This window comes from Gossypium hirsutum, chromosome D09, assembly GCF_007990345.1.
Source record: "Gossypium hirsutum isolate 1008001.06 chromosome D09, Gossypium_hirsutum_v2.1, whole genome shotgun sequence".
Classification (NCBI taxonomy): Eukaryota; Viridiplantae; Streptophyta; class Magnoliopsida; order Malvales; family Malvaceae; genus Gossypium; species Gossypium hirsutum.
In genome coordinates, this window is record NC_053445.1 from 42,776,095 (window position 1) to 42,790,523 (window position 14,429).

The 14,429-nt window shown below is 32.7% G+C and overlaps 2 protein-coding genes and 2 pseudogenes across 7 annotated transcripts; 1 reads left to right on the top strand and 3 right to left on the bottom strand.

Moving 5' to 3' along the window:
• Window positions 1–946: 946 nt before the first annotated feature.
• Window positions 947–4,152, bottom strand: LOC121203604 (EEF1A lysine methyltransferase 1). Of its 5 annotated transcripts, none has more exons than XM_041100741.1 (5): window positions 3,645–4,152; window positions 2,463–2,621; window positions 1,580–1,661; window positions 1,268–1,419; window positions 947–1,018 (listed from the first exon to the last, which is right to left on the bottom strand). In XM_041100741.1, exons 1-4 carry the CDS (start codon window positions 4,119–4,121, stop codon window positions 1,268–1,270), a joined length of 870 nt encoding a protein of 289 aa, XP_040956675.1. In that variant the 5' UTR covers window positions 4,122–4,152; the 3' UTR covers window positions 947–1,018. The 5 variants fall into 5 exon arrangements, 4 of the variants coding, with proteins under 4 accessions (XP_040956675.1, XP_040956674.1, XP_040956676.1 ...); XM_041100740.1 differs by having other exon boundaries at window positions 947–1,128; XM_041100742.1 differs by adding an exon at window positions 1,864–1,927 and having other exon boundaries at window positions 947–1,419; window positions 3,645–4,145.
• A 3,962-nt stretch (window positions 4,153–8,114) lies between these two features.
• LOC121203605 (40S ribosomal protein S5) lies at window positions 8,115–10,003 on the bottom strand. Of its 2 annotated transcripts, none has more exons than XM_041100744.1 (5): window positions 9,830–10,003; window positions 9,596–9,705; window positions 8,717–8,988; window positions 8,425–8,628; window positions 8,115–8,312 (listed from the first exon to the last, which is right to left on the bottom strand). In XM_041100744.1, exons 2-5 carry the CDS (start codon window positions 9,698–9,700, stop codon window positions 8,258–8,260), a joined length of 636 nt encoding a protein of 211 aa, XP_040956678.1. In that variant the 5' UTR covers window positions 9,701–9,705; window positions 9,830–10,003; the 3' UTR covers window positions 8,115–8,257. The 2 variants fall into 2 exon arrangements, with proteins under 2 accessions (XP_040956678.1, XP_040956677.1); XM_041100743.1 differs by having other exon boundaries at window positions 9,596–9,702; window positions 9,830–9,994.
• Window positions 10,004–11,111: 1,108 nt separating this feature from the next.
• LOC121220910 (40S ribosomal protein S5-like) lies at window positions 11,112–12,910 on the bottom strand (annotated as a pseudogene).
• A 94-nt stretch (window positions 12,911–13,004) lies between these two features.
• The window catches only part of LOC121220771 (40S ribosomal protein S5-like), a 2,603-nt pseudogene continuing 1,178 nt past the window's right edge, over window positions 13,005–14,429 (top strand).

Below are 14,429 nucleotides of genomic sequence, written 5' to 3' on the forward strand. Positions count from 1 at the left end.
CTTCACTACTATCTCATAATATACATGATCATTTGTAGAGAAAAAATGGAGTTCGAATTTTATTATCTTAATTTATCAAATTATATTTATTTTAATTTATAACTTAAATATTATATTGATAATTTATCTAATTTTTATTATCACGTAGTAATTAGTAATATATTAATAAATTATTATTTTAGTGCAACCTAACAGTATAATAAATAATAAGAGGCATTCTCATTAATTTAAAAAAAAATTTAACTCGTACTTTTATATAGATTATAAATATGATTTGAATTAAAATTGATTTTTATAATTTTTTATTAAAATATAAAAAATAAAAACTTGCTCATACTTCATGGTAGTATTTACTGTTTTCTTAAATGATGAGCTTTAATTAAATTGGTGTCACGAGTCAAACACTAATTCAGGTTCAGTAAAAAAAGAATTACACTAGAATTAAAAGTAAAAATATATATATAAAAGAGAAAGACTAAGAAATTTATTACACATTATTTTATTTAAACAGTTAAAATTAGTAATAAAAAATAAAATAAATAAATTTTGTTTGATTAAATGATATAAAAAGAAAAATAATTCATTATAATAAAGTTTTCTAATTATAACATTTTCATAAAATAATTAAAAACAAAAATGACATTTTACATCTTCCTTATATTTCCCAAAATACGTTTGAATTCCAGTTACTTTCCCATGGTTAAATAAATAAAAATAAAAATAAAAAATCCATTTCCCTTTCCCGGTTTCTCTCCAATTCACAGTTTAAAGAAATTGGACCGAGGGCTGAAATTTTACAAATTTTCTTTCACCCCCTCCCTTTTTGGTGGATCAAATTTGTCAACCCAATCATACTCCTTTATCATTTAGATCGAATGTGAGAGAAACGGGACTTGCAAAAGAAAGAGAAGAAAAATGAGGACATTCAAAGTTAAAACCCATAAGCTGACAACCATGGTATTGGTTCTTGTATTGAAGACAAGTAGGATATGCATATTCTGTTTCTTAGCACATCAATCTGCGGTCACAAAGTACACCATTATAAGATTTGGATCTTGAATCTCAAATCATCGGGCAAAGACAGTGCAAGGTTCTGAGTTTTAAAGAATGCTCATCAGCATGTTTTCTCTGGGAAAATGAGCAGAAAAGCTGGTTAATTTTTCCAAGGGTAAGTGTTGGAAATGCCTTGATAATGGATAAAAATTAGGTTGCATGATGCTCATTGATGAGAAAATATTCCTAGCAAACGATGGCAAGAAAAAGGCACCTATTGTTCTTGCTCCCATCCTCCTAATCTCTCCCCAGGGTCATAGTTTGTGAACACCCGAAACTCATTTCCAAGTTTGCTTGAGTGTCGTGGCCGAAAATTGCATGCACGCAAACCCAAAAGCTCTGCAGCCCTATGCCTTTGCACCTCTCCTGCAAGTCATTCTCTTAGCTTTTACTAAAAAAAAAGCCACTAAAACAACCATTGACATCCATACTTATATTCTGCACTATATTGGAGTTATACATATACGGCAGTAAAGCTGACTAAATTGCAAGTTATGTTCAGTTGGAAAGGAAGTAAAAACTTTACCCGTAAGCAAAAGCAAGTGAGATTCTCGTGGTTGAGCAAGAAAAGATATTGTTTGAGTAACTTTCTCTAAACACTCCTTGCTCTGCAACCATGCACAACATATGTAATATACTGTCAAAAATTCCCTCCAAACATGAACTCAAGTGAAAACCAGTACAGCCATGGCAAAGTTAAGAAACAGGTGCCCATATAAAATATCTGCTCAATCGAGATTATGAGAAAAATAGAAACTGATGCTCTAACCCTAAATGTTCCATATGAGACCAAAATAGTGGTTTACCTACCATCTTGTGATTGAAATATGTCAAAATCTTCACATTCTCCGACGGTAATATATTTAAAATAGCTCTGTAAAGCAGATCAGTAGGATTACAGATTTCCCAGACTTAAAAACGTATCACAGGAGGAACTTTATATCAAGGTAAAGTGGTAGAGAATCTCTGGTATTTACTAATTAAAAGTCTTTGATTTCGTTTTCATCAGAAAGAAAATCTCATATTAATGGCCACAAGATAAATAAGCATAGGCAAGTGGGTTTTATACTCTGTAATCAAGATAAACAAGCAAGTTCATCCTCATATTCAAAAACCTGGAATCAATTCAAAGAAACAGAATGTCAAAATATTTGCTTGAAAAAACTAGTTTAAAAAGCGTTAAATAGACAAGAAGAATAGGTTCTTCCCTTAGTGGTTACAGCAAGATTGGTTGCAAGCAGAAGGTATTGCTTATGAGACAAGACCCACAATTAAGGGTAAAAATGAAAATGTAACAGCGTAATAGAGCTTCTCTTGTACCAGCAAAAGGAATGAACCCCTTATAGCAGTTGAACCGATGCTTAAGAAACAATAAGTAGATTAAGAAATTGACAAATATTTTATCTCACCAGATAAGGAGGATCGGCAATTACAACTTGGTAAGTATGCTTTAGTTCGAATGGCAGGTCTTTGGGTTGGTTGTAATCATAAAATGTAAAATCACTTCCATATTGCTCAAAACGCTTATCATACTCCAAAAGTTGCACAGAGATATTAGGATCAATTTTCTGAAAATCATACAAAAGAAAAAAGTTATGAACCACACATCTCAAATGAAACAAGATTTATCAACCAAACCACTTCCTTATGTCAATCTGAGTCTATCCGCCTTAGTCAATCCTTAATAGAAAATCAGAAAATAACATTAACAGGCCAAACTAGTTCCGTCATCCAAAATGTGCTATGTAAAATGGTACATATTGTTTGCATTTAACCACATCAAGTATATCCTATAGTTAGAGGACATAGACTATATTATGTTTAAGGCCATTTCAGTAATCCATCCTGCACTCAATGTGAAAAGTATAACGACATCATGCATTTAACCATGATGTAAACTTATACCCAGGCCGTTAAATTTTCCCATTCATCCTTAACGAGGCACTATACCTCAATTCAAGGATTCAAGTTCTTTCTCGAATTAAATTATTCAAAACAGCAATCTCCCAGATTGCGTATCCTTTATTTGACTCCTCGAACAACAACTCTCACCCTTACCATCTCAGGTGAAAAATATATGATAAACTTGTCTTAATGAGTTGAGAAGTTCTAGGGTGAGCCTTCTAAAATAAGCTTTTCATTGGCTCCAATTACACACAAGATTATCTAAATAGTAAATTATTACAACCTTTGTAGTGTTCTCTGTAATTAGACAATTACTACGGCATTCATAACTCAATCACACAAATTATTGCAAATCTCGAAACCTTGTGTAACACAAATTACACAAACTATTACAACTTTGTTTTGTGAAACTTTTCAGTGTCCTTGTCTTGCAGTTCTTCCAAGTTCCAACCATACAATTAGACTTTCAACTCAAAGACATACATTTCTAGTCTAACTAATTCTACCGATGATCAATATGGCCTTAACGCCAAAACCCCATTATACCAATAACGGAGATGAAAATGATATAGAGTTAATCAACAAACTCAATTACCTTCAATCAATTTCCAGAACTATGTAATATTTTTCTGAACATTCTTGTCAAAACTAGAAGTAAAATGGGCATATGGTTTTGATAAAATTACCTTAAGATAGGCATAGAGAGTTGGGCAAGCAATACAAGCTACTTTATAATTGGAATGGCTGCAAAGAGAAAGAACTTCTTGGGAAAGGGTCCGGGCTGTTTCTGGGTCGTACCAGAATTGGCTCAGCCTCCAATCTTCTGTTACTAAAGCCACTTCACTCTCGGGTTCAAGTGTTCCCTCCCCATTTTCTGCTGTTTCATGGTTAGCAAGAGATTGCCTTTGTTCTTCGAGGAACTCTTTGAGGGCTGCTAGTGCCTGAGAGCTAAGGGCTGGAGGGTCGTCATCATCAGTTTCGTTAACGAAGACGTTTTTAATAGTAGGGAGCTGTGGTTCCATTTTTGCAGCTGCGGCGGCTCTGGTTGTGTTGGGGGCGGCAGTGAAACTAAAAAAGAACCTACTTGACTGGAAGAGGAGAGGGTTTCCTTTAGTGGGATGTTTGGACTTTGGAATAAGATATTTATTTAGTTTCTTATCCATTAATGGTTAATTTTAGTTGAAATATCTCCGAATGTATAAAAATTTCGGTTCTATTATTTATCCGTCGAATAATACTTAAATCAACAAGCAAAAATAATCATAAAAATTACTAAAAATGTAAAAAAGTTATGTAAAAAGTTATAGACCAGTCAGAACCAAATTTTTGTCTCAGCTTAGAGCAATAAGCAATACTATTTCAATAGTTTTTGAAGACAAATTTGTTTTTGCAAAAGTTATATTTTTTTTTGTTGGAAAAGCATTTTAAAGTTAAAGTAATATTTTTTATATTTATTTATCTTTCAATGTATTCTTTTAATATTTATAGGTTAAAATTCACATCTTCTAATTATACTTTTGATAAAGTAAAACTCTACATTTTAATTCGAATATAACTTTTAAAATAGGATTAATCTCCTTACAAACAGCCCGTAAATCTATCAAAATAAATGCAAATAATAAGCACAAGTCTTATACAACAAATTAAGTCAATCTCAATTTCTCTTTAAAACTCCAATTTTAACCATAAGCATGATACACAATAAATCACCTTCATAAATCATAAATCAGGTTTTTAACTAGTCAAGTGACTGATTAAACATCGAGTCTTCAACACTAAATAGTGTTGACCCTAACAACATCTAAATTCAACTTTTGTGTTTGATTGAAAAATCAATTTTTTAACAACACGTTTAACTCCAAAAGTTAAATATTTTGCATTGTTTTTTTTATTGAAAAGTACTTTTTGTAACCCAAAAAGACATTAAAGTTATAGGGTTGCCAGATCAATTCAGACGGTGGATCTAAAATTGTATAACCCATCCAAGATTTCCTATCTCCTTTTAACGGAGGATTGGCTTTCACTTTAGAAAAATTAAAGGGATCAGACAATAGGATCTGCTATCTTCTTACTTGTTTATTCTGTCCATGCTTCAGATTATTGAACGCTCCAGCTGTTATTAGAATTTTTCAATTCCATCCAAAATGCCACAGAATACATTTGACTCAATATGTGCTTCATTGATAATTTCCTAATTTTTTTCCAAGAGAACATTGGATTCGATGATTGGGGTTCAAAGTATTCTATACCAATTTTATTTGCTCTCTTAGCCTTCATCTTAGGGCTAGTTCTTCATTGCTTTTAAAAAGTACTTTTGAGAAGTGCTGTGGAAAAGTGCTTTTGAGAAGTGTTTTTGAAAATTTTGAGTGTTTGGCATTGCTGTTAAAAAGTGCTTTTGAAGAATAAAATGTATATTTTAGACATGATATTATAAAGTAACAAATATGTATTTAAATAATGTTCAAATTAGTTAATATTATGATATTTTAGCAAAAATATAAAAAAATTTATTATAACTTATTGTTAGTATTTTAATATATAATATTAATTTTAAATATTTCTAAGTAATTAATATTAATTATTTATTAAATTTAATTAGAATATATAAACTATATTTAAATATAATAATTAAATATTTTTAATTAGATATTGACACAATTGTATTATTATAAAAATTATTTTTATTTTTAATTAATGCTTTTAACACATTTGTATTATTTTATTTTAAAATGTATTTTAATATATAACTCATATTATATGTAAACATAACATAGAAAACATAAACCTAACAAATTAAAATATTACATATATTTGGATTGAAGTTTTAAAAAGAGATAATATTTATATATCAAATATAAATACTAAAAATTTTACAATAGCATTTACAATTTAAAGAATTTAAAGAACCAGTTTGTGTGACTGGGTAAAAAGTAAAAGTGCAGTTTAGAAGCACTTCTTGGCTAGAGAAGCAGAAAATTTCTGCTTTTTCATCTACAGAAAAGCACTTCCCAGAAGCTAGAAATCTGACCCCAAATGAAGTGTGTTCTTCATTCTTTTTCACCCAAAAGCACTTTTATATGTAAAAGTACTTTTCAACCAGCCAAGCCCTTAATGTTTTAAAATGTGAGATATTTGGTACTGTGATACAGAGTGAGTTGTTGGAAGAGATCCAGAGGGTAACTGGATTCAATATAGGGAAGCTCCATGTCACACACTTGGGGGGGCACTCCTAGTAACTAGAAGACTGAGAAAAAGATTGCTTGGTCATTTTTAGAGAGAACTCAACTAAAAATTGCTCAGTGGTCCTCAAAATAACTTAGCTTTTATAATTCAGCTCATAAGAAAGTTCCTTGCTGGTGAAGGCTCACTATGAATGGTCTGGTTGAAGGCTTGCACTATTAAGGACAATGATTTTTGGCAAATGACTCCTAAAGCCTATAAGAGTTGGAACTGGAGGAATATCTTCAAGCTTAGGGAAGTGGGTAACTCCCTTTTCAAAATTGCTTAGGTACAAGCATCATAAAGCTCCCTGTAAGTAAAATTTGCAACAAGGTAAGGATGAAAAAAGACAAAGTGGCCTAGCACAAACTTATCTGGTTTCCTGTGCACAAGCATTCCATTATTGCTTAGATGACCATTCTTGGGAGACTCCAACAAAAGATAAGCTAATTTTGAAGACTAACAGTGTAAAGTTTGTAATGGAGAATTGGAGAAAATAAACCACCAATTCTTTGAACACCAATTTTCTGGGAGGCCGCTCTCAAGCTATGCGAGATGCATAGAACGGCTATGGCATGGCAGCAGGAGCTTCAATGGACCTGTACAAGACCTAAGGGTATGGCACTTATAACTAAGGAATTTAATATTATGTTTATAAGCGTATCATTTTTTTTGGTACTTAAATATTTCAATATACCATTTCGAGCTTATCAGTGTCTATAAATATTTTTCACATATATATTATTAGTTTAACCTTTAATTTCTTAATAAATTATAATATATATATTTGTGCAAATATATTTAATTACATGCATATGCAAATATAAATTTTAAAATTATTAATTGAATTCAACAACTTAATTTAATAATTATAGTTTAATTTTAAATGTAATTATAAAAGAATAAAATGATTAAGATAAAAAAATGTCAAAAGTTAGATGTAAATTATCAAAAAAATTTAATCAACAGATACGGACTAATACACATCAATATTGATTAAAACGAGATGAAGCATGCCAAAACAATTAAAAAACACTAAAATTTTATCCAAATCAAAACTAACACTATTTGATATTGGTTGAGGGCTGGAACGGTGGTACAGACTAGTACTGATATTGTACGACTATCAACACTAATTCTAAAAATTGTTTGGAATGCTCACATTTACTTGGTCTAGAAAGAGGGGAAAAAAAGGCAGTTTAGGACAAGATTTTCAGAACTAGACGGCTGGTCAAACCAATTATGCCACCAGTTTGTAAGTCTAACTGATTTGAATGGTTTTATTAAAATATCATTAAAATTAAAAATCAATTTAACCTTCAATCCAACAGGTCCATATCAATTCATAGCTCAACTTATCTAAAGCTTTTCTCTATCCAATTATGAAACTTCCGTCTGCCAATATCCAATTATGCATGGGTTGGGGCATACTAGAATAACTGCATAGTTTAGCAGGACATAGGTATACATTGTTATCACATTGTCGATCCGTACTTCATAGCAACGGATAATAAAACAACACTTATAATAATATTTGCAGAGAAGCACAATTAGAAGCCTTTTAAACTTAATTGCAAGCCTTCAAGATTTTGTACGAGAGATGGAAAAAGAAATTTCTGGTTGATTTTCTGATCAAACGTAACTGATAGGAAAACGCTTCATGTTCGTTGAATAAAAATGTGGCAATACTTACCAGAGTTAGGATTTTGAAATTCTAAAGGGCTTCACTTTTGTTTGATTTCTGATTGAAGCTAAGCTGACAGTTAAAAATATCATCAACTGATAGCAAAAGTCCAGCTATCAGAGATATTTAACACCATCCATGTAATTACATTATAATTTTGACAGGGAAAAAATCAAAGGAATTTCTCATTCAATGCAAAAAATAACATCAATACGCAAGACCATTTCTTGAAAAATATCTACTGAAAACTCCCTTTTAACCAAAAATAACTTGTCAATTACTCAAATAAAAAACGAGACATTCATAGCATGTCCAGAATACAAAAACGGCTTATAAAGTACTGACTAAAACAACAAAATTCTCCACTCCCATGGTGTTTAATCTTCTTCCAATTCCTCAACGATTAGCCTTAGCAACTCTCTCAATTTCATCCTTCTTCTTGATGGCATAGCTGCACAACACAACACCACTGTCAATAACAACCAAAATGACAAAAGCATGTGTAAAGGCAGTTCCTTGTTTCAAAGCGAAACAAGGAGACAATACAGAAGAATCACCCTTACCTGTTAGATGATCCCTTAGCAGCATTAATAAGCTCATCAGCCAAACACTCTGCAATTGTTTTAATGTTCCTGAATGCAGACTCACGTGCACCAGTGGTCAAAAGATAGATGGCCTGATTCACGCGACGAAGAGGAGAAATATCAACAGCCTGACGCCTGACAACACCAGCAGAACCAATTCGAGTAGCATCTTCACGTGGCCCACTGTTACATCAAACAAAAAAGCAACAAAGCTTGTTAAAGTTTAATCTAATGAAAGAAAATGTACTAAGCTTTATGTTGTAAAGGCTACCTGTTGATAATAGCATCAACAATGACTTGAATTGGGTTCTGATCAGTCAAGAGATAAATAATATCCATGGCATGCTTCACAATCCTGACTGCCATAAGCTTCTTCCCATTGTTTCGGCCATGCATCATAAGTGAGTTTGTAAGCCTTTCAACAATTGGGCACTGAGCCTTCCTGAAACGCTTAACTGAGTACCTCCCAGCAGTGTGTGGCACATAGGTAGCATGCTTCGAAGCTTGGACACCAATGTAATCACTCAAGGAGATATCAGCAACCTAAAACAGATAAATCATTCATGTCAATGAATAAGGTTAACAAGAATAGCACATATAATAAATAGATAATTCTTGCCAATCAACAGTGTCAATGAAAATATACGATAAATCTAACCCACAAAAGTTGCATTTAAAGAAATCATGAGAAGTATTAAAAAAAAAAACAAAATTGTCATCCTGCATTATATTTAACAGCAAAGGCAACAAATAACTACCATCAAACCAGGGGCAAAAGAAAATGGGAAAAAAGACATATCCATATACACAAATTAAAACACATTGATAAAACCATAACCGGAAGTTGTAGAAAAAGATCACATCAAAAACACACAACTGAACATCCCCTTCATAAGAATAGTCACTTGCCATGATGCACGAACTCAAATTCCTTTTACACAATTCTCTAATTCACCTAGATACAATGTACTTCAAAACACCAAAACTATCTCTGCTGCTCAACCTATATAACCTCTAATAAGACACAAACGAAATAATCCAGGAAAAAAATTGAGACGATATATTTCACAAGAAATAACAAAAATAGAAGAAAGACAGAGCAGATCCACGATTAGAAATAAACAAAGATGGGAAAGAAAAAAAGAAATACCTGAACTTCCTCGAAGCTCCAGCGGTTGAAGAGTTTTACTTCAAGGTGAGGTTGGGTTGGGTCTTTGGGTGCGGCGGTGGCGGGGGCTGCAACATCTGTCGCCATTCCTACTAAAACAAAACATAGAGTTCAATTTAAAAATAATAATAATAATAAGCAGAGGTTTAGAAGAAAAAGAGAGAGAGAGAGAGAGAGAGAGAGAGAGAGAGAGAGAGAGAAGCAAAGTGAAGAGACCTGTGATGTAGAGATGGAGCGGCAGGCAAAATTTCAGAATCGTGCACGAAGCGGGGTTGAGGAAATGAAAAAACCCTAGTCTTCTTTCACATTTATACTGAGATTCTGACTAGGGTTGTTTCCTTTCAGTGACTAGGCTTCGGGCTCTTCGTTGCGACATTTTGGGCTAACCATAAAAATATATAACAGAACAGAAAGTAAATAAATAAATAAATTTTAGGGCACGTTTGGTTCGCTGTATTGGATTAGAGGTGTATTGAATTAGAGGTGTATTGAATTAGAGGTGTAATAGCAAATTAACTGTTGGTTGAATGTAATGGAATAGAGGCGTAATAGTAATCTTGTGTTTGGTTAAATGGAATAGAGGTGTAATAGCATAATGGAAAAAACTAAAATAGCTAGAATACCCTTAGCATAAATTTGTTTGGTAAATGATTATTGTTATTGTTATTTAAATTTTAATAAGATTATTATTATCAATAATAAATAATTTAATCATATTTAAACATAATTATTATTAAATATATTTTAATTAAAATATATAATTTAATAAAATTCTTAATAATTAGCAGAAATTTATTTTGGTAAATTATTATTGTTATTATTATTTAAATTTTAATAAGATTATTAATATCAATAATAAATAATTTAATCATATTTAAACATAATTATTATTAAATATATTATAATTAAAATATATAATTTAATAAAATTCTTAATAATTAATATTCTTATATGAATTTACTCAAATCATAATATATGATACTGTAAAATATAAATTAATATAATTATTATTAAATATATTATAATTAAAATATATAATTTAATAAAATTCTTAATAATTAATATTCTTATATGAATTTACTCAAATCATAATATATGATACTATAAAAGAAAATTTGAAAATATATAATTTGAAAAATGTTTGTTCTCGATGAACTTCCAACTGAAACAAGCCAAACAACATAAGCAGTATTAGAACAGGGATTATTAAATCGACTTTTGTAGTATAAAGTTCCAAAAAAAAATTCTGTATCTGTAGATAGAGAGAATCATGTTCATAAAACATATAAAATTTGACGTTGATGAACTGCAGTCTCTTCCATTGTTAATGCAGGTTGAAAGACTTGATTTCAATAGTGTTACGGCCTTTGTATTTAACTTCAAACAGAAGTTTGTACAATTGCTCCAATTAATATTTTTTTTCTTTGCTTCTATTGGCTGGGTTAGAAATTCATAACAATATTTTTGAAAGACTTGTATAATTTCATCTGCTCAATAATTGGAAAAACTCAATTTGATTTCTTCCTTTAATTGTCTCTTTTTTAAGTACTAATTATCAGCAACAGGCAGGGCGATTTAATGTGGTCAAAACAACCACATCAAGCACTCTCATCTCTTTGTTTGCAGCAAAGATGAACTCAACAGCTTCAAACCATGGCAAAATAAGTACAGCATATATAACCAAAACAGGATATGCTCTCTTCAATAACATCTCAACTTAAATAACGGAACATTCATATTATGTTCGGAACACAAAATAGGTAACTTATAAAGTACTGAATAAAAAACAGAAGTGTCCACTGCCATGGTTTATGCAAAGTCCTACCAATTCCTCAACGATTGGCCTTGGCAACTCTCTCGATTTCGTCCATCTTCTTGATGGCATAGCTGCACAAACAACGCGAGAATGACGAAGCAAGCTGTGGTAAATAAATGGGATTGCAAGGACAGTTCCTAGTTTCAAAGCAAAATAAGGTTCAAACACGGGAGTTCAAAGGCTGTTATTTACCTGTTAGATGATCCCTTTGCTGCGTTAATAAGCTCATCAGCCAAACATTCAGCGATAGTTTTAATGTTTCTGAATGCAGACTCACGAGCACCAGTGGTGAGGAGATAGATGGCCTGATTCACTCGACGAATAGGAGAAATATCAACAGCCTGACGCCTCACAACACCAGCAGAACCAATACGAGTAGCATCTTCACGAGGTCCACTGTTATATCAATCAAAAATCAACAAGGATTATCAAAGATTGATCCAAAACAAAGATAACCCAGAATTGGAAGATGTTTTAATTAACATCATCTGCTACTTTAAAGATTAAAGTCAGCTAGTGATACATTTGAATAAGGAAATCCTTAAAGGTCATATAGGCCACCTGTTGATAATGGCATCAATAATGACTTGAATTGGGTTCTGATCAGTCAGGAGATAAATAATTTCCATAGCATGCTTCACAATCCTGACTGCCATAAGTTTCTTTCCATTGTTTCGGCCATGCATCATCAATGAGTTAGTAAGCCTCTCAACAATGGGGCACTGAGCCTTTCTAAAACGCTTAACTGAGTACCTCCCAGCAGTGTGTGGCACATAGGTTGCATGTTTGGAAGGTTGAACACCAATGTAGTCACTCAAAGAGATATCAGAAACCTAAAATAGATAAATCATTCACGTCAAGGACCAGGGCTAACAATTGTAGTTATCAAAGGGAACAGCAAGTTGAGGAACCTAATTCTTTCGAATCTTTAGGAGTCTTTAAGCATTCGAAAGACAATCTAATACGATCATCTTATCAAAATAATCTAACCTAAAATTAACCAATTTCTTACAAACATGAAGACAAACATTTAACATAAATTGTCAATCTGAATATCAGTAACATCAAAGACAACAAGTAAAATCTTCAAATCAGAGAACAACAATATAGATGTTCAGTCACAACAAGATGATCTAACAAATAATATCAAGTTAAAAACAACATGAACGATTCTCTACGAAAACAGAATCCCTATATACAATTAATTAGTCCTAGTAGATCCACTCGACTTGAAAAGACCAAAAAAATAGAGAACATGCTAAAACGGAACATTTCATATAAAATCTAGAAAAAAAAAAGCCAATAGAATGAAAAAAGAAATGTATGCATAGAGAGGCAAAAGGGGAAAAGAAAAAGAAATACTTGAACTTCCTCGAAGCTCCAGCGATGAAGAGCTTGACGTCAGGGTGAGACTTGGCTGGGTCTTGCAGTGAGGCGTTGGCAGGGGCTGCAATGGCTGTCGCCATACCTATGATAGATGCCGCAAAGAGAGAGAACCGAAGTGCGGAATGAGGAAATTAGAAGACAAAAGCCTTTCTCTTATACAGTTGCAGTAACCTGGAGACCCAGAAGCGGATGAAGCTAGAAGGAACAGAAGAGAAACAAAAGGGATCAGGGAAGGGTAAACAGGGAGGTTGCTGAAGCGGTAGCTAATCTGGGCAAAAGAGGGGGAATAGAAATCGGTGGTTTGGTTTGATGTATTGCTAATACGCGTGTAATCCATTACCTTCCCCGATCCCTTTGTTTCTCTTCTGTTCCTTCTAGCTTCATCCGCTTCTGGGTCTCCAGGTTACTGCAACTGTATAAGAGAAAGGCCTTTGTCTTCTAATTCCTCATTCCGCACTTCGGTTCTCTCTCTTGCGGCATCTATCATAGGTATGGCGACAGCCATTGCAACCCCTGCCAACGCCTCACTGCAAGACCCAACCAAGTCTCACCCTGACGTCAAGCTCTTCAATCGCTGGAGCTTCGAGGAAGTTCAAGTATTTCTTTTTCTTTTTCCCCCTTTTGCCTCTCTATGCATACATTTCTTTTTTCATTCTATTGGCTTTGTTTTTTCTAGATTTTATATGAAATGTTCCGTTTTAGCATGTTCTCTATTTTTTTGGTCTTTTCAAGTCGAGTGGATCTACTAGGACTAATTAATTGTACACAGGGATTCTGTTTTCGTAGAGAATCGTTCATGTTGTTTTTAACTTGATATTATTTGTTAGATCATCTTGTTGTGACTGAACATCTATATTGTTTTCTCTGATTTAAAGATTTTACTTGTTGTCTTTGATGTTACTGATATTCAGATTGACAATTTATGTTAAATGTTTGTAAGAAATTGTTATTTTAGGTTAGATTATTTGATAAGATGATCGTATTAGATTGTCTTTCGAATGCTTAAGACTCCTAAAGATTCGAAAGAATTAGGTTCCTCAACTTGCTGTTCCTTGATAACTACAATTGTTAGCCCTGGTCCTTGACGTGAATGATTTATCTATTTAGGTTTCTGATATCTCTTTGAGTGACTACATTGGTGTTCAACCTTCCAAACATGCAACCTATGTGCCACACACTGCTGGGAGGTACTCAGTTAAGCGTTTTAGAAAGGCTCAGTGCCCCATTGTTGAGAGGCTTACTAAGTCATGATGATGCATGGCCGAAACAATGGAAAGAAACTTATGGCAGTCAGGATTGTGAAGCATGCTATGAAATTATTTATCTCCTGACTGATCAGAACCCAATTCAAGTCATGTGATGCCATTATCAACAGGTGCCTATATGACTTTAAGATTCCTTTTCAATGTATCATACTGATTTAATCTTTAAGTAGCAGATGATGTTAATTAAACATCTCCAATTCTGGTTATCTTTGTTGGATCAATCTTGATAATCCTTGTTGATTTTTGATTGATATAACAGTGACCTCGTGAAGATGCTACTCGTATTGGTTCTGCTGGTGTGTGAGGCGTCAGCTGTTGATATTCTCCTCTCGTCGAGTGAATCAGGCCA